This window comes from Gopherus evgoodei, chromosome 8 (genome assembly GCF_007399415.2).
Source record: "Gopherus evgoodei ecotype Sinaloan lineage chromosome 8, rGopEvg1_v1.p, whole genome shotgun sequence".
Classification (NCBI taxonomy): domain Eukaryota; kingdom Metazoa; phylum Chordata; order Testudines; family Testudinidae; genus Gopherus; species Gopherus evgoodei.
The window spans coordinates 59955553-59979214 of record NC_044329.1 but is presented as its reverse complement, the minus strand read 5'-3'; the positions used below and the strand labels follow the sequence as shown (position 1 = coordinate 59979214).

General features: G+C 42.3%; 1 protein-coding gene across 1 annotated transcript; it reads left to right on the top strand.

Moving 5' to 3' along the window:
- Nucleotides 1–19946: 19946 nt before the first annotated feature.
- Nucleotides 19947–23137, top strand: PDC (phosducin). The gene is made up of 3 exons (XM_030573338.1): nucleotides 19947–20025; nucleotides 21391–21551; nucleotides 22574–23137. Exons 1-3 carry the CDS (start codon nucleotides 19965–19967, stop codon nucleotides 23099–23101), a joined length of 750 nt encoding a protein of 249 aa, XP_030429198.1. The 5' UTR covers nucleotides 19947–19964; the 3' UTR covers nucleotides 23102–23137.
- The last annotated feature ends 525 nt before the right edge of the window (nucleotides 23138–23662 follow it).

Here is a 23662-nt window from a genome sequence, read left to right as displayed (position 1 = left end):
TTTCCAGTTGACAACGTTTTGCATTAATTTTAATCAACAAAATTGAACAGACAGAAGTGGAGCTGAGGTGCAACTTTAATATTGAGGGTTTTTGGGGTTTTTTGGGGTGGAGCTTTAATTGGAGCAACATGCTTACAACAGAAACTCACTTGCAACCTTAACAATGGAGCAGCTTCATGAACTCTATAATAAAGAAGAATTGATTCAGAAGCACCTGAGGTTTCCCTCATAGTGAGTTCAGCATCCTCCCTAGGATGTGACTGTGGGATTTCAAGAGACTGAATTCTTTGTCATGACTATTATCTTTTGTTCATTAAGGGCCAGATCTGATCCAAAGCCCATTGAAGTAAGTGGAAGGACACCCATTTGCTTCAATGGGCTTTTGGATGAGCAGCTATCCTTTTGAAAATCTGGCCACTTATTTAGATGTTTAACTATGGATTTAGGAGCTTAATGTTTAGGCACCTATTTTTGAAAATCTTGACCTGCACCCAAAAGGGGCAGAAAGCCTAGAATTATTACCTGTGGGATAGGCCAATGGTTCCAAGCTCATGTTTTGTTGGTAGTCCATGTATCATTTGTTGGTGGCTTGCAGTGAGCTGGCCAATCACATGGTACTGACTCTCTTCTATGTTTCCAGTTTCAAAGTCACATTATAAGAAGCTAGAAATATATTAAATACCTTCCCAACGTTACATTTCCTTGTGAGCAGTTGTGGTGGTGGCCACAGGGATGTCAAGTGATCATAAATGGAGAAGAAGGTGATTTCTCCTATTGCAGGTGGGAGGTGTACTCAGATGTGGCCCACACCCTGAGACCCCTGATGAAGGAATGGTGTGAAGGTACAGTAACCCCCACTTGAAGTCTGTCAGCTCCTGAAACTCTGAACTGCGCCTGTAGCAGATCCTACTCTAGGACTATAACAAGCATAGCTACCAGATATCTCTGACACCATTTCCCAGTATGCTTGGAGTCAAGGGTGGAAAAGAATGGACTTGAAACTCCTGTGGAGGCCAGTAGGGAGGCTTTTGCATGGGATGATCTGGACAACTAGTTTGCTGGGCCAACGATGAATCAGAATGAAGCTCAGGCTCTGAAGCCTGCCCTCCTTCCTAGGCTTCAGAGCCTAAAGTCACAACTTCAAAGCTAAGGTGCCACAGGACTCTGTTGCTTTTTTACAGATCCAGACTAACACGGCTACCCCTCTGATACTTAACTTCAAAGCACTGTCTCTATAGCTATTTTTAAAGTGCTAGTGCATGTCTCGCTAGCCTATGTCTGTTGACATGTACTGAGAGGCTTGCTCCAAGATACTGTTTAGACATACCTTCAGTAGGAGGGCACAGCCTCACCCAGAAACAAAAAGACTAGGTTCAGTTTTTAGCATTGAGTTTGGAAGTTGAGACAGAACTGGAACAGGTCAGGGAGTCTTTGATTAACTCGCTCTCCCCACAAAGGGAGTCTTTTAATTGCTGTGGGATCTAGGGCATGGATCAGGTAGTTCCAACCCTGAGAAAAGCAGCAATCAAAATGGCAGAGACTCCAGACCAGGGAGCCAGGAGAGGAACCTCCCCTAGTCAGGGTCAAAGACTTAGTAAGAGTACCCCTTTCTTTTGTTTAAGCCAGCTAACATTCACAGTACTGGAGCATTCATCTCTAAACTCTTCCTAACTCCCAGTTCTCCGCCAGGCAAATGGTCTGATGAGGATGACTCGTGAGTGTTGGGATTTGGGAAGTTTGTTGATTTGTTAATATTTAGTGCTTATTAGTTAAACCTAACCCTTTAATTCCCCAGATCTTATTTTCTTGCTCCCAATAAACCCCACCTTTGTCAAATTGTTATTCTGGGATGTGTAATTTTGTTGCTGTGGTTTGAGTTGATGTACTTTATTATTTCTTGTGTACTGAGTTTTATAATCCTTTTTGTTAGAGGGCTTATTCCTTCACCCTCTTACTCCCCTGGTCCTTCTCGCATGAACAGAGAGCAACAATACCCGAAGTCCAAAGGCGCAAACAATTCGATGTTTATTGGTGTGAACTTCCAGCAAGCACAATTCCGGTTTCCTTCCTTAGTGTCCCCCTTTCCAGCTGACACCACAGAGCCTTGCCTATGTCCCTGTTCCCATTTCCCCCTTTCGCAAAACATGATCCCCATTCCCCCATCCCCAGTTCCTGTTCCCATTCCTCCCCCCTCACTTCCTGATTGACTTCAGATTATATAGCAAAGCCTGAGTTTTGCTTAGCCATTCCTTAACCAATCATTTTACTGAAATTTAACTAACCAATCCTAACATATTGTAACATGGTTATTTAACCAATTATACCCCACCACCTTAATTGGTTTACACCCAACAAAATTAATTATACAGTAGACAGAAACAATTACAGAACCAGACAGACCATGCAAACAAACATACAAAACAATACAGAAGTGAGGATTTCACAACTATATCTATACAGACATAAGGGTTCTCCAGCTGTGTCTATTGATAAGTGAGTTCTTGCCAGACAGGATGCGATCAAACTAAGTTTCCTCTTACATCTTCTAGGCTTTTCCCTTTCCCTGGAGGTGATAGGAATATCAGGGCAGGATTGTATTCCTAATAGCCCAATAGCACCTTATTTCAATGTGACTAGTTTGGAATGTGAGGATGTGACCATACATTTCCCAGCTTATGGCTGCCTAACTACATCTTAGCTGAAGGTCTTAGCCTGTCACAGTAAGAGAAGGTCATTACAGAGACAGACTGTGATTTTTGATTCTTTCTTTTATACCTCTATAACTAGCTAAGTGATAAGAATACACCTACATTCTTAAAGTATAGGCCTTTGTAGACAGGCCTGAATATCTATATCCTAACACTTTTCAGCCTGGATAGCATTATTCATTTTCCAAAGGGACAGCACCCCATGTGTCCCAGGCACAGTGAGGAGTTACCTTGGATGGCGGCAGTAGGCATCACACAGAGGAACCCAAGCCAGGTCCCAACCAATGCAAAGAGAGGGAAGAAGCCACTCCATGTAGCAGACACCAGGGAGGAAGCTTGAGGGGCTATTGTAGCATAGAATGTAACTTACATGTCTTTAATTTGATCATTTATTTCTGTGCTATGTTGCTCTAATGCAGCAAAAAGTTACTAGAAATGTTTTGTTATAAGGACATGCACATGGCAGCTGTTGGCTGCTTAACAGGTCAACAAAGGAGATTCCCCTTTTCCCTCTTGTTCTTGTTGTATATGCTGATTGATTCCAAGACTGCTTAAGCCTAGTTAGCAATGGCTAGCTGTGTCTCTTGACTCAAACACAAAATATACAACTGTTGCATAAACTGTTCATTGCAGAAATCAGTCGTCTTCTTTAAAAACCATATTTTTATTTTTATATATATAGTTTTTAAAGACAATTGATTTCTGCTGGATTGGTCATTACCAGCAAATGCAGGAGGATATTCCTTTCCTGATGCCCTCTCCAACACTCTGCTGGACAACCTGAACAGAGGAAAACAGACAGTGCTCTGGAGAGGGTGAGTTAAGAGTTCTGATCATATTTTTCCAACTTGACTGCCTAAAGTTAAGCTAATAAACTCGTATTTAGGCATCTACAGAAAAGTTTGGCCTGATTTTCAGAGCACTTCCCTGAAGTGGCAAGTGCTCAACACATCTGAAAATCAAGCCAGGTATTTAGGTTAAATATGGATTTTGGTTCCTGTCTTTAAACACCTTAGTTTGAAACTTTTGGACATTCTCCTTTTGGAACAAATAGACATTTTCTGACCTCCACCCATATTTTCTCCCAATACAGCCACAGCTTTTTTAAAAAAGCAAATAAAATCAGTTAAGAGTAAGGAGCTGATAAATAGAAACTAGATTTCCTGAATGAATAATGGATCAGAATATCCAAATAAATTAATTTATCACCCCATGTAACAAACATTATATTGGAGCCCTGGTCTCCAAAATGTAACTCCTTTAATTTCAACAGATGCTGTTTAATGCACAGCATGTGGTTTTATTAAATCAAGATTAAAAACATCCCTGTTAATATTAACCAAAATGTTTCTCGGAGATAAAACAAGTATTTTTAAACATCAACATTCTGTTCTAAGTGCACAACCCAAACAGCAGCACTGTTCCAGGACATGATCTCCAGAAAGTGAAACTGAGTGATAAAATCTCAAGCTAGTTTAACTTTTCAAACTGAGCAAAATGCAGAAAGTACACATACATAAATAGTGAAGACCAAATTAGATTTTATACTGCACAGGCAAATGATCAAATATGTATATGCACATGACAATTTACACACAATTTCATGTGCATAATTATAGGCCAAGTTTTGAAGGTTTGGTCCTAAAGGTGTAAGAGTACCACAGATAAAGATTTTTTTTTTTAATTATCTGATTTTTTACCTAGTAGAATCCCTGGAAGTCTAACATTGTCACTCAACAAAGTGCTTAAATTGACTTGACATAGCTTTAAGGATCAGTGAAACTTTGAACTGCATCTATTTAAAATGTTTCCATCTCACCATAAGAGGAATTACATAACTCTTCTAAACCGGATAGACTGAATAATCCACTAACCCTCTCATCACCCCAGTGATCTGTAGTGAAGATGACAGCTTTCTACGTCAGCCCATCCAGGTTTATTTATTTTCTTCCTGTGACATGACCATTTCTTAATCTGGCAAAAACTCCTGTGCCACTGCATTTTGCAACATTTTTAGATGTGGTGGTCTGCAGACTACATTCTGTATGAACATGATTATAGTTTGGGCTATTTATGTGTACAGAAAAAGCACATGCAATTTCATGCCTCACCTGGATGCATTTCACTTGTAGTTAATACAGAAATGAGTATTTAGGGCAATGTTTCCAAACCTGAGTTCCTGAAGTTAGGCTACTAAATGCATATTTAGGCTCCTAAATATAAGTGGTCTAATAGTCACTGAAGTCGATGGAAGCTGCAGGTGGTCTGTACCTTGGAATATCACACATATAGGTAGGAGTATATCATTAGCCACCCTTAACCTTACCTCCCTAAATACTATTTGCATATGTAAGTATGATAATAATACATGCATGCACAATAGGAAATTCATGTGCAATTCAGTATTGACTTGGAGTGTCCCTATTTGAAGATTTGGCTCATGTGGTTTTGGGTCATATAATATGTATTTATTTATTTTGTCATTGGTCTCTTGCTAAAAAGCTTGAAGTTTTACTAGCCACTACAGCAAGTAAAATAATGAGTTAACAGCCCCCTGTAAGTTGTCATAGTTGCCATGGTAGTAACTACAGGATGGATCCTGTATGGGCTGAGCACTCTCTCCATGAGTCAGCAAAGCATTCAAGCACATCTCAACTTTAAGCATGTAAGCTGTGCTCAGCACCTTGTAGATCAGTCTAATTCAAAGCCCATAGAATTCAATGGAAAAGCTCCCGTGACATCAGTAGGTTTTGGAGCAGGCCCATTGGAAGTTATGATACTAATGGGGGCACTAAGAAGTGTATCCTTCCTCCTATCTTGTCATTCGGTGCAAAAGGTCTCAGACACAGAGTAATCTAGTGGTTCTGCTGTATTGAGAGGGGAGGAGAAAATCAGATTTTAGTTGTCCATACTGAGTGCATGATACCCTGTGGAATTTAGCTCTATGCTGGGTCTCTTCATTGGGATCCCTTGGGGGGCAAGATAGGCAGAGCCATCCCTTGGGTTTGGCAAATCAGGGTGACTGCTCCAGGCCCTGTGCTTTGGGGGGCCTTGCAGGCCAGTGTGATTGGCCAGCACAATCGGTCCTGGAAGTGACAGGTCGGTCCCGGAAGTGATGGATTCGTCACTTCTGCCTCTGGCCTCACATCCCCCTAGGGGATGGCTGACCACTGGTGACAGATGCAATAGCCACTGTTCCATGCAGAGGAGAGGTGTAAGGGCCATTGCAGTAGATCCATCCTCTGTGCTGAAGCAGTGATCATGTACTGTTTCTGCTGCTGCTCCATGGCCTGTGGGGAGGATTTCTCCTCCCTGTCCCCACAGCATCCACCTACACAATTGTTTTTGGGTCATTTAGTACCCTGGATGAGGTACACCATACATTGTGATAGGCATGTGTAGGACCCTTAGACCTTGAAAGATGGACTGTGGGAGTGCTGATCATCATAGCAGTGGAGATATATCTGCAGGTTTTGCATCTGTTGTTCTGGCAGGGTCTGGTGCCACTTTGAGTTGGTGTGTCCTGGACTGTGGGGAGTTTGCTTCTGATGATGAGCTTGGAGAGGTTTGGGGGGGGGGTTGTTTGAAGGCCAGAAGAGGGGGTTCAAGAAAGATTTATTTCAGGATGTGGTCCCCTTTGAGTATGGGTTGTAATTGTATAATGATACCCAGTATGGATTCCAGTATGGGGTGGTATGTGACAACAAGGGGTGTGTAGTCAGAGGGAGTTTTATTTCTGTATTGAAGCAGATTCTTTCAGGTATTTGGGTGGCCCATTCCGTGGTATGATCTACTTCTCTGCTGAAGTGTCCTTGTTTGGTGAAGGCTGTACTAAGTGTGTTAAGATGTATAACCAAGGACTTTCTCCTTGGAGCATATTCTTTGGTATCTGAGTGCCTGGCTGTAGATATCAGATTTCTTGATGAGTTTGGGGTGGTTACTGGATCTGTGAAGGTAAGTGTGGTGATCCGTGAGTTTCTTGTACATTGTTGCCTGTAGGGTTCCATTGCTAAAGTTAATTGTGGTGTCTAGGAAGTTGATGCTAGTGTGGGAGTGTTCTAGACAGAGTTTAATGGATGAGTGGTACGTTGTTGAAGTTGCAGTGGAAATCTGAAAGGGAGTTTAGGTCATCTGTCCAGACGACGAAAACATCATCAATGTATATCATTGATTTTCTAGTGTGTTTGTCAAGAAATTCTTTCTCAAGGCAGCCCAGGAAGAGATTGGCATATTGGGGAATCATCCTAGTAGCCATGACCGTTCCAATGGTTTGGTCAAAGTATTTGTTGTTGGATGTAAAATTGTTACGTGTGAGGATGAAATGCATGAGTTGGGTGATGAGTTTTGGGTGGATATCTGAGTGTTGTCCATTGTCTTGTAGATAATTAAGACAGGCAGCAATGCCATCATTGGATAGAATGTTAATGTATAAGGAGGTGACATCCATGGTGGAAAGAATGGTGTTCTAAGGGAGATTGTTAATGTTGTTGAGTTTCTGGAGGAAGTTGGCACATTGTGTGGTGAGTGATTTGAGATGTTTTCTATGAGTCCTGATACTCATGTGTGGCGGTCACGATGTCATGTGCGGTGGCCAGATATGATGGGTCTGCTTGGGTTCCTTTGTTTGTGTATCCTGGGAAGCATGTGGAAGGTCCCTGGGGTGAGTTCGTGAGGGGATGAGATTGTAGAGTTTCTCTTGAAGTTCTTGGGGAAGGATTTGCTCCTATTGTTAAATTCCTGGGTAATTTGTGGTGTGGGGTCTTCTTTGAGTTCTTTATAGTAAGTGGTGTCAGAGAATTGTCAGTTGACTTTGTTAACATAATCATCATGGTTGAAGCCTATGATGGCACTCCATTTGTCTGCTTGTTTGATCACTATCTGATAGTTGCATGTCAGGGACTGTATAGCTGTCCTCCCGGCAGTGGAGAGATCGTGGTAGATGGGATGTTTGTTAAGGATTTCACAGTCAATCTTTTTCTGAAACAATCAATGTAATGATGAAGAGTGTGGTTTCGTCTGCTCTAGGGTGTCCAGACAGATGATTCTTTTTTCTTATGATTGTCAGTGAGGATGTGGTAATTGTGGCTGGTGTCATCATTGTTGTGAAAGAATTCTTTGAGGTTTTAGTTTGGGGCAGAAGTTAAATCCCTTGAGGAGTATAGATAATTCACCTCTGGTTAGGGTGGTCTTGATAAATTGATGTTGGGGTGTCATGTAAAGTCCACATGGTGGGTCGTGGTGCCATGGTTTCTCTCAAAGGTGGTTTCTGTGCGTTGTGGAACTGTTGTAGTGTTCCACTTTTTGTTTTTGTGTTGGAGGGCTGTCATCAGATATTTTTTGATAGTTGTTTTGGGTATCTTGCATGATTTTCAGATAAGTTGCCTGATCTTTCTCTTCCAGTGTGTGGGAGCATGTGATGATTTCCTGTTTGAGCTGGTCTCTTCTTGAGTATGTGAGGTGCAGTAAGTGGGTTCCTCAGTTTTTCCAAAGTCCTTCTGCAAATCTGTTCATCACATTTGTAGTGGTCAGAACATTATAGATAGTGAGACCTGTGAGGATGATATTTTGTTTCTTGCATTTGCTCAGGAAGTAGATGCTGCCATTAAATTTTGCTTCTTTTCTTCCTCCTGTGGAGTTCCATTTCAACTGGCAAAATTCATTACCTTCGTTGTTGTATTCAGTGTTGTTGTAACCGGGTTGGTTTGTTTTATTTTTTTAACAAAACACCCAAAGTTTACAAAACCCAGAAATTTTCCATTTAGTTGAAATGCTTTTTGATATTGAAAATTTTCCTTTGAAATGTTTTTTCGCAATCAGCTATAATGATGAATGGTGGTACTAATTGGCACTTATTTGGGAGGCATTAGTGGTACTTGTTTGGAATTAACTGTGTAACTAATGGTTTTGACATTTAAATGAAAGGATCACCCTCATACCAATACAATCTTCCCACCAGCACTCGTCACCTGACATTCTATTATTTTACGACTGTGCCATCTCAGGGTACCTCAGACACAGCTGAAATAACAGTCCTCACTGTGGAGTTAAATTTGCCATCATACAGGCCAAGAGCATAGCAAGATTCCAAAAACGAGTGGACACTTATATGGATAACAGAAACATCCAGTTTTGGTATAACTAGTATTTTAAAAACAGGGATTTTGAAAGGGATATGAATGTTTATGCTTCAGGGTATAAGCCAATGTATCTACTGGGATTAGGAAGAAACTTTTCCGGGGGGCAAGTTAGTTTATAACTGCCTACAGGAAGTTTTCTCACACCTTCTGAAGCCACTCACAGTGGCCACTGTCAGACACAGGATACTAGACTGAGTGGGATAGCAATTTCTATGTTCCTAAGAAGTCCAGGACCACTCTATGACCACAAACTAGGAAAGACAGAAACAAGGAAGCTTGATAATACAATGGATTCACTGGAGATATGAATCAAATTCTTTTAGGAGTTGATGGATGAAATAAAGAATAGTGGCCTCACCATTCCCCTTATTAGTCACAGCACAAAGACACCTTACACTTCATCATATTTGGCAGCCTCTCCTCAAAAGAAACCAAGATACTGCTGTTACAGGTCCCGATTCCAGGTGCACAGGCACAGTCTACGCTATACATAGCTTAAATGGTGTTCTTACACACTTTCTCATTTTCAGTAGCATTGGCTTCACTCTCCGATATTGTTTAAAAAAAGAAGAGGGGGGAGGAATGCTCCCCTACACCCCATCAGCAGGAGTTTGGGTTTGGGGGGGACTCAGGCCTGGGGGTTCAGGTGTGGGGTGATGCTTACCTGGGGGTGCAAACTGGAAGGGCAACAAGCCCTCAACTTCTAGCTCCACTCACAGGCACTGCCCCCACAGATTCCATTGGCCATGGTTCCCAACCAATGGAAGCTGCAGAACCAGGGCTTGGGGCAGCACGGAGACAGCACATGGAGCTAGGATCCCCACTTCCCAGGAGCCTGCCCCAGTCCCACCAACAACCCCCCCAAGTACCTGCTTCCCCACCTTCGGTCACAACTCTCCTCCTCAGCTCCTGCTGTGCCCCCCTGACCATGCCCCCCAGCTTTCACAGTGCTCCCCGAGATGTCCTCCCAAGCATCCCCCCCCCAAAGTTTTAATCAGTAAACTTTTGTTTACTGCCCATGACCTGTCCATGACTTTTACTAAAAATACTCTTGACTAAAATGTAGCCTTAATGTTAACCCATTTAGTCTATTAACTGAGACTGTCCATTACTGCAGTCTTTGCTATTACTGCTGATAATTTAAATATAATATTGAAAGCTACTATGTTTACTTCAGTAATTGGTAAAAAAAAAAAGTGGTTAGAGCAGTGCTATGCAAATGTTTCCAGTCACACACACCCCTTACCATAATAATAAATATGGAGATATATCTATCTCATAGAACTGGAAGGGACCCTGAAAGGTCATTGAGTCCAGCCCCCTGCCTTCACTAGCAGGCCCAAGTACTGATTTTGCCCCAGATCTCTAAGTGGCCCCCTCAAGGATTGAACTCACAACCTGGATTTAGCAGGCCAATGCTCAAATCACTGAGCTATCCCTCCCCCATTAACAGAGTCTGTCCACACACCCTCCCTCCATTACTGCCCAGTTACAACTTCCTCAGCAGCAGAGCTTGGGCTGAAGAAAAAGTTGGGGGCAAGGGGAGGGATCTGGGACTAGAGACAGAGATGGGGGCAAGGGGAGGGATCTGGGACTAGAGACAGAGATGGGGGCAAGACTGGGGATGGGGAAGGAACTGGGGCTAGAAGCAGAGCTGAGCTGGGGCCAAAAGGGAATGAGGGAAGAGCTGGGCTGGTGGCACAGTGTAGCTGGGGGTGGAGTGGGGCTGTGGGTAGAGCGGGACTAGGGCTGGATCTGGCCTGCAGGCAGAGCAGGGTTTGGAAGAAGAGCGGAAATGGGGCCTGAATGTGATGGAGGTAGAGCTGGTCTGAGGGTAGAGCAGGATTGGAAGCCTGGTGCTCCCTCACCGCTTTCCATGGGGGCTTGCCCAGGCCTGGAGGCAGAGCAGGTCCAGGGGCTGAATTGGGTTTGGGGAACAGTGAGGCTGGGCTGGAGCTGGGCTGGAAGCATAGCACTCCCTCCATGGGGACTGGCCCAGGTCCCACCATGTACCCTGCCCCCGATGTTCTGCTGTTCCCTCCTATGGGGGCCCACCCTACAGTTTGGGGACCACTGCGTTAGGATGTTCATCCTAGGAGTTATATTGCCATTGAATAAACAGACAGTGCTACTGTAAAAGCTTCAGCGTTTATGTTAATATATGTCCATTTTCCATGCTGAGTAGTAAATAAGCAGTTCCAGTGAAACTACTTGCATTGTAAAGTTGTTTGCAGTGGTGTTTTAGCTATGCTGGTCCCAGACTATTAGAGAGACTAAGTGGGTAAGGTAATATTCTTATAGTGGCCCAGTGAAGAGCTCTGTGTAACTCAAAAGCTTGTCTCTTTAACCAACAGACATTGGTCCAATAAAAGATATTACCTCACATCTCTTGTCTCTGTATGGTAAAGTACAATTCAATGAGTAAGGGTGACAAAATCAGGCCCTTGACTAGTAAAAATAGGCTTTTCAATATTTGCATTGCATCTCTTCAGTTGTGTGTGCATACTGGCCTTGCAGTGTCTGAAAGCGTCTGTCTTAATTCCTGTATAAACTTTATTTACAAAGATGACTTGAAACGATCATTTCACTTTCCAGGAATGTAGTTCCTCCTGTCTATTTTAGGTGCTCCATTACCATAGTATCTGAGTACCTCACAGTCTTTAACGTATTTATCCTTACAACACCCCTGTGAGGTAGGAATATACTGTTATCCCTATTTTACAGAGGGAGAAATGAGGCCCAGAGGGGCTCAGTGACTTGCCCAACGTCACACAGGAAGGATGCGATGGCAAAAGGAAGTGAACCCAGATTTTCCAGGCTAACGCCCTAAACCTTGAACCATTTGTGTATCAGGACACCTACCTACAATGGGCCACTCACCTTCCATTACCACCATGTTCTAATCCTATCAAAGAGGTTTCTAACGTTACTAAACATAACATTAATATGTAGCAGATTTGCTTTAGTTATGTAATGTAAACACCCAATTACTCTGCAGCATTGATGGGTCATAAGAATAGGTGAATTGCTGTAGAAATATATTCTGATACACAGCTGAAATATAAAGTTAACGTTTCTTCTAAGATATGGTCCCCTGCATTTTAAAGGCAGAGAGATTATTAGATTTGATGATGTTAAAGGGACAAAGGAATATATACTAATCTAACAAGTACTTACAGTACATGTTTAAATTTCTATTAAGCATCTTTGAACTAATTTACAAATAAGCATTCTTTCAAAGAATATATGGCAGGAATTGAATCATGCTTTATGTACAAGTTTTAATATTATTAAAATATAAATCTATAGCTATTATGAAAGTCCAAAGAGACCATCAAAGAGATAGGCAGGTCAGAAAAGAAACATCTTAGTTAAAATTTATTTAAAGATAAAATCAGGTATATAAAGAAAATAAACATCATTAAGTACTATTGATATTCAGGAAGCAGTGATGTATCAGGAATATTTGAATCTAATCTGCTTTCAGAAGATAATAACAACAATAAACATTATTATCATCCCTCTTTGGCTGAGCAGCAGCTTAAATTCAAGAACTCACAGGTCAGTCTCCAATTTGGAGCAGAAATCAGTGCACAAAGTCAGGTATTTTTCTCAGTGAAATTTGTTTATTTACAAGATGTACACAAGTCCTATTTCCCCAAACAGTGATAGGAATAAACTGTATGCAGACAGCACATTTTTAAGGAATCCCAGGCAAAGAACCATTGCTTTGTGTCAAGAAGCTGCTATCCTCTTTCCAGCGCTCTCAGGCTCAAAGCCTAACAAAAACTGATTCCTTCCAGGAACTAAAACAAAAACTTTATCCTCTGAATGCTTAACACACAGTCCTGGAGTCTGAAACCTGGGAACCCGTAACTCCACATTGTCTCTCCAGACTCCATGGTCTTACTGTGTATGTTTAGACTGCAACTAGGAACATGTCTCCCAGCCTGGGTAGACACACATGCACTAGTCAAGCTAGCATGCTAAAAAATGTGGTATGGACATTGTGGCATGGGGAGAGAATTAAGTGACTCAAGAGTGAGTAATGGAAAACCAGGGACCAGAACCTCACTTCAAGCAGCTTCCTAAAATCATACTTGTTTTATGAAGAGTTTGGCCAGGTGCTGGGCACTGCACTCAGCACTGAGCCAACCATGGTGCATGATGACCTGGTCCGTCAGGATAGTGCCCTGCTGGGCTCAGAATCCAGCATGGGGACTGACGGGAGCCAGCAGCAGGCACTGAGTGGGGACAATGGAGTCACTCTATTGCTGAAACTGCTTCCAGAACAGACTTTGAAGCAGTAGCAGAAGCAGCACATCCTGGGTCCATACTCTCAGGAACTGATAGCACCCTGCCAAGAAACAGCCCGCTGTGAACCCTGCAACAGACACAGACAGGACAGACACCACTCCTGAGCCTGGCAAGTTTCTGGCTCCATTTTAAATATTTATTAATACAGTAATGGGAGAGATTTCCACTCTATGACTCAATGCAAAAGTTATGAGAAGCCTCAGCTAACAGCGTGTATCCACTAATGACGAATTGCATGCCAGTGGTGTGGCTCCCCTTCCACTACCACATGGAGTTCTAAAAGGTGACTGGGAAATGCAAACAGTAAAAAACACCACCTTTAAAGTGTATTTTTACTGGAAAAAGGCACAGATTTTTGCTAGGACCATTCCTGTTCCTGAAAAATAATTAACATTCCTGTAAGTATGTTGCTCTGTAACAATTCTATCGTGTATTGAGCCACCTAGAAACAGTGGGTGGCAATAGCTCCAAGCAGGAACTCCAGATAGGAGTTTTTTGGGGACAGGCCTATTTTCCAGGGCCACCTCACTAGCTGACCAGCCCACACCAATCATCAATGTGCTGTTCAATCACTATACATTTGAATACTTCTGTTGCATAAACCGCAGGTTTGCCACCAGCTGCTTGGATATCATCTCCCTTTACCAATAGGGGACCATAAGAACTGTTATGTTTTCCAAAATGTAAAAAGCCTGAAATGACAGAAAAAGTTTTAGTAGCATGGCCACTGATGGAAGCCTCATCTCATCCCCTCAAAAAACCTAAGTTTTGCAAAAATCAAAAAAGTAATTTTGCATTTTTAACATACCATTGTGCCTGCAATGCTTTTGCTGCAATTAACTAAGCTGTGTCCAGGGATCTTCCATTGTTTGAAGCATCCTTCTCGCAATATAGTGAAGTTCCATTTGTAAAAGTATCATTTTCTGTCCTTGAAATTCCACAAGGATTTTTTTTGTGCTACTGCAGTGAGCTATTTGAGACAATAGCCCTCTGTATCTTGTCCTGGTTCCAGACCACTCAACTTCTACTGGCTCCAGGACCTCCACAGCTTGCCTACACTGCAGCAAAAGGTTGAGTCAACATACGTTCACAGACTGTTCCAAAAGGAAGCATTTCCATTATGAACTTATGATTGACATTCTGGAGAGGGCCAACAAGCAAGTCCAGTACCAAAGACAGAAGGATTTGGGGCTAGAGGAAAGGCATGAAGCAAGGCAAGAGGAAAGGCTCAGGCTGGCTGCACAGCTTGAGGACAGGGTTTTAGCACAGGAGCAGGCACTTCCTTCATAGTTCTTGGAACAGGAATGGTGGCTAAGGGAGGACAGAGCTCAGCAGAAAGAGTTGTTTGAGAGGCTCATATCACTAATGACTGCAAGAATAGCAGCTTCTGCTCCTTCACCCACATCACAGACTGATTCCCCTGCACGCTACCCTGCACTGCAGTCCAGAAGCAGCTTGGACATCTCCATGGCTGGGTGGCGTACGTGAGTGGGCTCCATGAGTGGCTGGACAGGGCAACCTTGCCTCTGCAGCCCTATTGACCCCCTCCCCTGTGGATGCCTCCACCTTCACCCCACAGCAGCACGTGCCTGGCAAATGGGGGAAAGAAGGGAAAGGAGAACTGGTGGCCTGGGGCCATGCTGTGATAGGAGGTTCTGTCTTGTATCTGGTTTCACTTGTTGCTGCACTTTATCTGGGGGGGGGGTTCCTGTAAGGTTGTGTTGTCACTGGTGTGTTAGTGTGGTAATGGCAGCTGGCCTGCCTGGCAATGGGTGAATGTTGTACTTTTCTAATACATATTTATAAACAAAGGGGGTTTTATTTCCTCTAGAAAGCTTATTTCTATCATATGGTGTGTGTTCAAAATACACATGATCAAGGACCACTGGGAATTTAGCATTCACAGACTACTGCTCAATACCGTTATCTATTGCAATCCATACTTCAATCACTTCCTTACATCAATCCATACTATGAATAACTCCTTTCCCCCTATTTCATAAGTGATCATATCATTCGAAAATACACGGCATGGCACTAAAATTCTGCACCCCATGCCATCCCCCCCCTACACACACAATCAATGACTCCCATACCACCCTCACCCCCAAGCACATTCATATAGGTATTATTCCCCCTCTTCCATTGGACCATGCAAGTCCCTAATGTGGAAGAACAAAGCATGCCTGACTTCTGTTGCCCGGGCACATCCAGCCCCAGTTGTGGTAGCTGCACTTTCTGGTTGAGTGCACAGATTCAGCAGCCCCTCACTGTCATGGGCCCATTCAGGGAGAAATGGTTCAACTCTGGTTTCACAAAGATTGTGAAGAGCACAGCAAGCCATAGTAATACAGAAAGCATCAATGACACCAGCATGCAAACGGGTCTGTAAACATCTCAAATGGGACTCTGAGCTGCCAAATGCACATTCAACAACCATTCTGCACCTGCTGAGAGTGTAATTAAACTGTCTTTTGCCAAAGTCTCCGAAATCAGGATATGGTTTCATAAGCCAAGGCACAAGGAGGTATGCAAGGTACCCCAGAATAACAGTTTGGACAGTCTTTTGGTGGGAATAGTGTCCCAGCCTGTCCACGAATGTAGACTCCTGATCGGTAGAAAACCCCAGCATCATGAACTTTTCCTGTGCAACCGCTGCTGATGTTCATAAATTGCTCTCTGTGGTCCACAAGGGCCTGCATAGTGAAGTAGAATCCTTTACGGTTGTGTGCTCCCGGAGGAAAGCAAAGTATGGACACATGAGTCTCATCATTGGCCCTACCACAGTTTGGAAACACCATTCTCTCAAAGCCAGTAATTACTTCAGGAATATCTTTTATGCCCACCACCTTGGTGTAAACCACATGCCTGATCACCTCAGAAACCTCTGCCACTACTTTACCCACAGTTGACTTTCCAACACTAAACTGGTTTGCAATAGACCTGTAGCAGTCTGGGGTAGCCAGCTTCCAAACAGCTATGCCAACCCGCTTCTAGATTGGCTGGGATGGCCACATGCGTATTTCTTTATGCTGCTCACAAAGCTCCAGAAAGGTAGCTTTCTTCATGCTAAAGTTCTGGACCCACTACTGGTCATCCCAGGTCTGCATGACAATGTGATCCCACCAGCCTATGGCCTTGCTTCAGAAGCACTGGTCTGCATAGAGGGCATCAGAGGCTGTATCAAGTGTACTGAGAAGCATGAGCCAGTTCAAGTCTGCCATGCTTGGATACTCTTATTCCTCTGCTTCCTCCTCCTCCAGCTATGTCAGGTGTCTTTGGTGGTTCAGAAAATGCCTTTGAAATGTCCATCAGCACCTCATAGAAGGTCTGCCCATTTCCTGACACAAGAGAGCAAGTGCAAGCCAGAGAAGTTCTTCAAAAGGTGCCTTCTCCACATCACTGGCTCTGGTAGCTGGGAGTGCACTGACCAAAATGACTCCAGGCAGGCCATTCAAATTCCTGTAACGTACAGGGTGAAGAGTCAAGTTTCCCACAGTGCATCATGGTCAAAGGACTAGAGCGGCCATGTTTCAGGTTGCCACAAGGGAGTCTGGGATATGGTTGGTTTGACTTGGGTCTGAGTGCTGCAGAGTGGATAGCAGAGCTCGAGATTTGAGCCCAGGTTAGAAAATCCTTAACATAAGGTTAACAGTCAATGTAGATGTTCAAGCAGCGGGTTCTCTAATCCAGTGTCAGATGACTCGAGTTCCATTAATCCTGGGGTTACATTGCAGTGTAAACATATCCTAAGTGGCCAGATTTTCAAAAGTGTCCACACCCAGCATTTCCCACACCCTCCTGCAGAGTCGTTCCTTTGGAGCTGTAGAGTGCTCAGTACCTTAGAAAATCTAACCATCTCACTTAGGTGCCTAAATGTGAAATCTGCCCTTAACTAATTCATTCTTACAATACCTGGCTAAGATCGGCAAGTAAAGTTTTCCCACAATGCACCAAGGTCCCAAGCTCTGAGCGAGTCAGTAGCAGAGCCAGGATTACACCTCAGGTGTTCTTGGCCCCCCATCCCAGGCTCAGCTCACTAGACTTCTGTGTTGTTGTTCATTGTTTTACAACCAAATTATACTTCTTGCAGTACTACAGTGATTCAGCTAATTTTCTGGGATTCATTATATACAACAGACCAATAAAACATACTTTCTAAAAAAAAACCCAGCACACGTTGATGCTGTTATGCAATGTTTCCACTCAAGCTGCTTTACTGTTGTTGTGGTCAGCTTTCTCAGATTCAAACCTGCAGCAGGAAATCCACTTAACTGTACTATTTGCTTACCATGTATATTTTTAAATGCATTTTGGGCCAAAACCAATAGAAACGCAAAATCTATATGAAAGAGAGCCACATAAAAACCCTCATGTTTTTCTAATGGAGCCAAGGATGAAATCTTGGATCCAGTAGTGTAGCCACTGACATAGTCATTTGCAGTCTCTAATGCCAGTCCTGGGAGGGAGTTATAGATGCGTTTCACTACTACCCCTTTATGACCCAGTGGATCTACACAGTAGTCATATCTTTGATATATTCAATATTCTCTGTTCTACTGGAGGGAATGCAACAGGATGTAGAATTCACTTTCACAGCTGACAGGGGCAGCTTTAGGCATTTTGCCGCCCCAAGCATGGCAGGCAGCCTGCCTTCGGCGGTTTGCCTGCAGAGGGTCTGCTGGTCCCACAGGGAGCTCCTCCGAAGCTGCGGGACCAGCGGACCCTCCGCAGGCAAGCTGCTGGAGTCAGCCTGCCTGCCGCCCTCGTGGTGCCAGCAGAGCGCCCCCCGCGGCTTGCCGCCCCAAGCACGTGCTTGGCATGCTGGGGCCTGGAGCCGCCCTGACAGCCGACCACAGTATTTATGCTACTTTTGGACTGACATGGTTCACCACAGAATTTGGCAAATAAAGTGAGCAACTACAGTAGAAATACAGAAAAGGAATCAATCAATTTCACAGTAGTTTGTATCTGCGTAGCTATATAACATACTACAGGTGGTAATTTAGTAATATCATATACCAGTACTTCATTATCTGCCCCTCTTCAATACAGAATCAGAATGATGCCCAGGGACCAGTTTGGATTAATTATTTGCACCAAAAATTTTTGCCCTGAAGAATTTATCACCATGTTTGCTAATTACCCCTACTTGAAACACACACATACAAGCAGCAGAGTAGCCACCTTAGGAGGTATTACATTATGCTATTTTATCATGAAAAGCACAGATCTGTTACAGAAACATTGGAGTTGGCAAAAATTAAGGTGTATTTCTTTACAAACACTATCTAAAATGAAAATCATTCAGTTCTTACTTACCATCAGCTTTTTAACTCTGGCATTAATTACCTGGTCAAAATTTAACAACATAATAACTTGACAGTGACTTTGCAGAGCAGGCTTTGTAGAAAAAGCAGAATAAAAATATTCTCATAGGACACAAGTAGAGGGCAAAGTATCAAGTTATATTTGCAGAGAAAAAGTGGGAAATAAGACTAAATAGAATGGCATCTTCATTTCTCTGAGTTTCTGATGTTGGTCTTTTACATGGAAAATGCTTGTAGTTTAAACTCCATTTACAGTTTTTGAACAGAAGGGTGCAATATATGAACGTTTCTACTAGAGGGAAGATGAAAAGGTTCATCTCAAGCACATAGTAGCGATTAGGTTGAATAATATGCCTTGTCAGCATTGGGTACATAAACAGATGAATTAGTAATTGGTACCTTTGTCACTATTCCTATGTAAAAGTGCTAGTAGGTTCTCAGTGCTCACAAAAGTCACAATATTCTGTTTACAAAACGTATTGCCTTTCAGGAAAAAAAGAATACTGCCCAAATCAGCTCATTTTGTAACCCCAATGCCCCAGTCTGATCCAGTTGCCTTGTACCACTCTGGCAGTGCAAATTAGCTGTAAAATCAGCCTGTCTGAGAATTATCCAGGGAAAGGAGAATTCTTGCATGGTATAGAGTCACCATAGTGCTTCTACACACACACACACACACGCACACTCAAAAGCACATTCAGGGGACATTGCTAGGTTACCTCACTGATTCTCTGCTGACCATAGGGCCTCTGATGCTGCTTTAATTTACAGCAGGAACCAGCCAGGTCCCCTGACAGCTCCATGATTAAGGGAGCATAAAAGTGGCTTAAGGCGACCATTGCCTCATCTTTCCCAGCATGCATCAGGTGCAGCCCAGCCAGGTCAGAGGATCTAGCCCTGGATATTTAAGAGATATCAGTTCAGACACAAGGTATTGAGGTTTGGCTCAGTCACCTTTAATAAACTCTGAAAGTGCAGGATGGAGAATGTATTGCATAGGAGAAATTATTTGGTCAATAATTCAGAATAATAAATATGACTGTTGAATCAGGATCCATTACTGAATGGTTTTCTAACAAAAATGAGAGAAATTTGCAATGAGTACAATTCCAGCAAATTTTACTAGCTCTGTTCTTCACTAGATTACTCGTATTTCCTGCTGACCTATAGGACACAATAAGATTTAGGAAAAGGAACACCCTCGTATTTTAAATTAGCCTTGGTTCAGACACCTTTAATAATGCAGACTGATATGTTGTCCTAATAGCTTTTTATGAGGTTAAGAGAATTATAATTAAATTAAGATTGCATAAGCTTTAATTACAGACTTGAAGCTGCACTGATATCTAAAAGCAGCAGGAAATTATACATTGTATAATAACCAGCTGTAAAACGTACTGCTCATCTGTCATATTACAGTATTTATTCTTTTCTATGTTGACCTTGTCGTTTTAGCCAACTGAGTAACAGTTATGGAAGAGCAAAAAAGTGCCAGTTTGGAACAAGATTTTGAAGGGCAGGCTACTCATACAGGTAAAGAAACAAAAGTTAAGGGACATTTTAGCTCATTGTTAAAAATTAATCAGTGTGGAAGCCTGCAATTTTAATTTGCTGACAGAAATTCAGAATGCCTTGCACAGGTATATTCAGGTATACTCAGGATCCAATGAAAACATTTTTATGACTAATTCACACCCCTCTTGACTGGAGAGGTTATGCAGGGTTGAATTCAGAGCCAGCCTTATTGGTGCTTGAGGCAAATGGCTGCACAGGACACCAAAGCAGCAGTGGCATTGTTCAGTGCAAATTTGATGTAGGCTACTTTGCCTCAGTCATTAACAATCTCCTTTATTCTTTTTCCAGTGTCTACTGGCTATCGTTCATGTGAATGCTGTCACTGTATTCAGTGATGCACAGAACAGACAGGCAGCATGCTCCCTACCCAGGGAGCATGGAAGCATATCTTCTAAACATCTCATTTTTCTCTCTGTGCCCCAGATGTTCCTGTGCCCTTTTCTTCAGCCCTATCCCATGCAACACCTCTTCCTACAATTACTTCCCAAATTAACGCTGTTGACCTGGGCCAAGATTTCAAAAAAGGACCCTAAAGTTAAAAGCCTAATAGGGACATAGTAGCCTAAATAAGTAACCTGAATTTCAAACGTGCTGAGCACTCAAAATCATCCATTGATATATTAGCAGTTTCTGGGTGCTCAGCACTTTTGAAAATCCGGGCATTTATTTACACTCCTAATTTTCGGTTCCTGTTTTTGGAAATGTTTAGCCTACATCTTTTCCGCATCTTATTGGGTGGCACATTCTCTCTTTTTACGTGTGGCTCTTTAATATAATATTTAGAGCCTTTGCCCTCCAAGATTATGAAGTTAATTGTTTAATTCACAATTATAAAGCAATACACTCACCGAATGCAAAAAGACCCCACCAACGCAGTTTAGTAGTTCTGAAGGGAGAATGCTTGACATTTTTTAATTTTTGGTGCAAGTTCAAATTTCATTGACCAACCACCCCATATCACCACCCTGAAAATTTGACAAGTTTTCCTACATTTTTTTTCCAACTAGCTATAGATGCAATTTTTGGAACCATTTGACATTTTGAACCCGTAAAAATTTCAAAATATTTTTGCAAAATGTTTTTACTGTTTAATCAACCAGCTCTATAGAGTAGGATTTGATTTTAGCTCTGTAATCGGAAACATTTCAGCATTGACTGAGACATACATTTCAATGGCAGAAATATGGGCTATAAAGTCTCAGTGTTCTGACCTCTTGTTTTGCAGTGCGTATAAGGTCTTTAAATATGCCCTGTGTTCAAAGACACTGTCTTTCTGAAATGAACAAACAAACCCAAATAATTATGGGTCTTTATCTCTCCTAGGGCCCAAAGGCGTGATCAATGACTGGAGAAAGTTTAAATTAGAAAGTGAAGACAGAGATTCCCTCCCTTTGAGCAAGAAAGAGATCCTCAGACAAATGTCTTCACCACACAGATCTCTCAGTAAAGATGATAAAGACACCAGAGAGAGATTCAGTCGTAAGGTAACAAGAGAAAACACAAGTGAATAAAGGATTCTATATAAAACATGAAAACAAGAAAAATATGATATAAACCCAGGAGGAGAAGCCAGAAACTACTGAATTTAATTGCCACCAGTTCCCACTTCCTTTCTGTCCTTATACAAATCACGTAACATCTCCATTTCAGTTTTCCTCAGCTGCAAATTGGGACAATATTGAACTACCTCAAAGTGACAATGTGAAGTCAATGTTTATAAAGTATGTTGAATGTGAGAAGGGCAGTGAGTGATACATGTTAGCATTAGTTGCAGAAACTTAGCTTGAGGCCAATTGAAAGCTACAAGGCACTTGGATTATTATAAATAAAATACAGAGAGATCATGAAGGGGCAGATTGTGCTGTTCTTGCTCCCACTGAGTAGTATTTTGCTTTGCAAGAAGTCTTGCTGAAGAAAATGGGACTACTCACAGAATAAAGATCTACTTTGTAGAAAGATGGAAGCATCTGACCCAAAACACACATGAAATAGAACACCCCACTTGATCATCACAATCTGGCCAGCTGTTGACCAGTGCTGAATCTTCTACCCTCAATAAAAGGTTAATGAGAAGATTGTGGTGAGATAATTATCACAGTATCTAGCTGCCTCAGATCTCCTTCAATCTTGTCAAGCTGGATAAATTATTGCCTCCCGAAAACAGATGAAGACCAGGGATGAAATTCTGACCCTATTGAAGCCACTGGCAAAACTCCAGCTGACTTTAGTGGAGCCAGGATTTCACCCAATGTGTCCTTGCTGATATTGTTAGATATATCAGCTGCCTTCAATACCATTTACCTGTACCCAAGTAAAGAGAGATGGGGTTTCCATTTAATGTCTTAATTCCTCTCTCTCCAAGATTCCCCACAAGGCAATTTTGCACAATTATTTTTCTGCCGAAGGATTTTATGTGGGGTTCCACAGACAACATCTTGTTCAGTGAATATACACATATATACACACACACACATTCAGTAATATAATGCTCTCTTAATATTCACAGATGAGTATGCAGGAGTATGAGCTCATCCATGAGGAGCAAGAGGATGAAAGCTGCCTACGAAAATACCGCAAACGCTGCATGCAGGATATGCATCAGAGGCTGAGCTTTGGGCCCAGATATGGCTATTTGTACGAGCTGCAGAATGGAGAACAGTTCCTGGAAGTCATTGAGAAAGAGCGAAAAACCGTCATGGTCATTGTTCACATTTATGAAGATGGCATCAAGGGCTGTGAGGCACTAAACAATAGCTTAACTTGCCTTGCTGCAGAATACTCCACAATGAGATTTTGTAAGATAAAGGCATCTAACACAGGTGCTGGAGACCGCTTTTCAACTGATGTGCTCCCAACCCTGCTTGTCTACAAGGGTGGGGAGCTTTTGAGCAATTTTATTAGTGTTACTGAACACTTCAGTGAGGAATTTTTTGCTGTGGATGTGGAATCTTTCCTACATGAGTATGGGCTGCTACCTGAAAAGGAGATTCCAGCACTTGGAAATGGCAATACAGATGATCAAGATATTGAATAATTAGAGAGGGATATAGCCCTTCATTATCTCCTATTTCTCCATATATTGCAATTGGATCTCAGCAGAACCCATGATCATTTAGAGAAGCCTGTGTGTGCTCATTACTTTATATGTAAGATACATATATAAATATTTCTTAACCATCAGTATGTGAATTTTATTTAAAGCACATCTAACAGCCCTATACATATGTTTCTATGGAATCTACAGTAATAACATTAGGAGAAAATGCAGGTGATCTTTATAAAATTAGTAATAGGTTTTAAATTAGACACAGATCTTAAAAGGTAAGTTAGGCACTAATCCTGTACGCACTAAAACCAAAAGGTTAGCATCTAATTTCAGTTAGAACAGAATAAGGCCCTTCTAAACTCCTTCCTCAGTGTATTCTGCACCAATGCGCATGTGTAGAATTTATGTTCCTGCAGATTTTTTTGGCTTCTCTATAGAAAAATGATTTTCTAAAGGGGAAGTGACAAGTGCGGTCACATAACCCTTCCCCATAGTATGTTTTGGGTGCTGACAGAGAGGTAAATCACTGTGGGGTGGGACTGGGGAAGA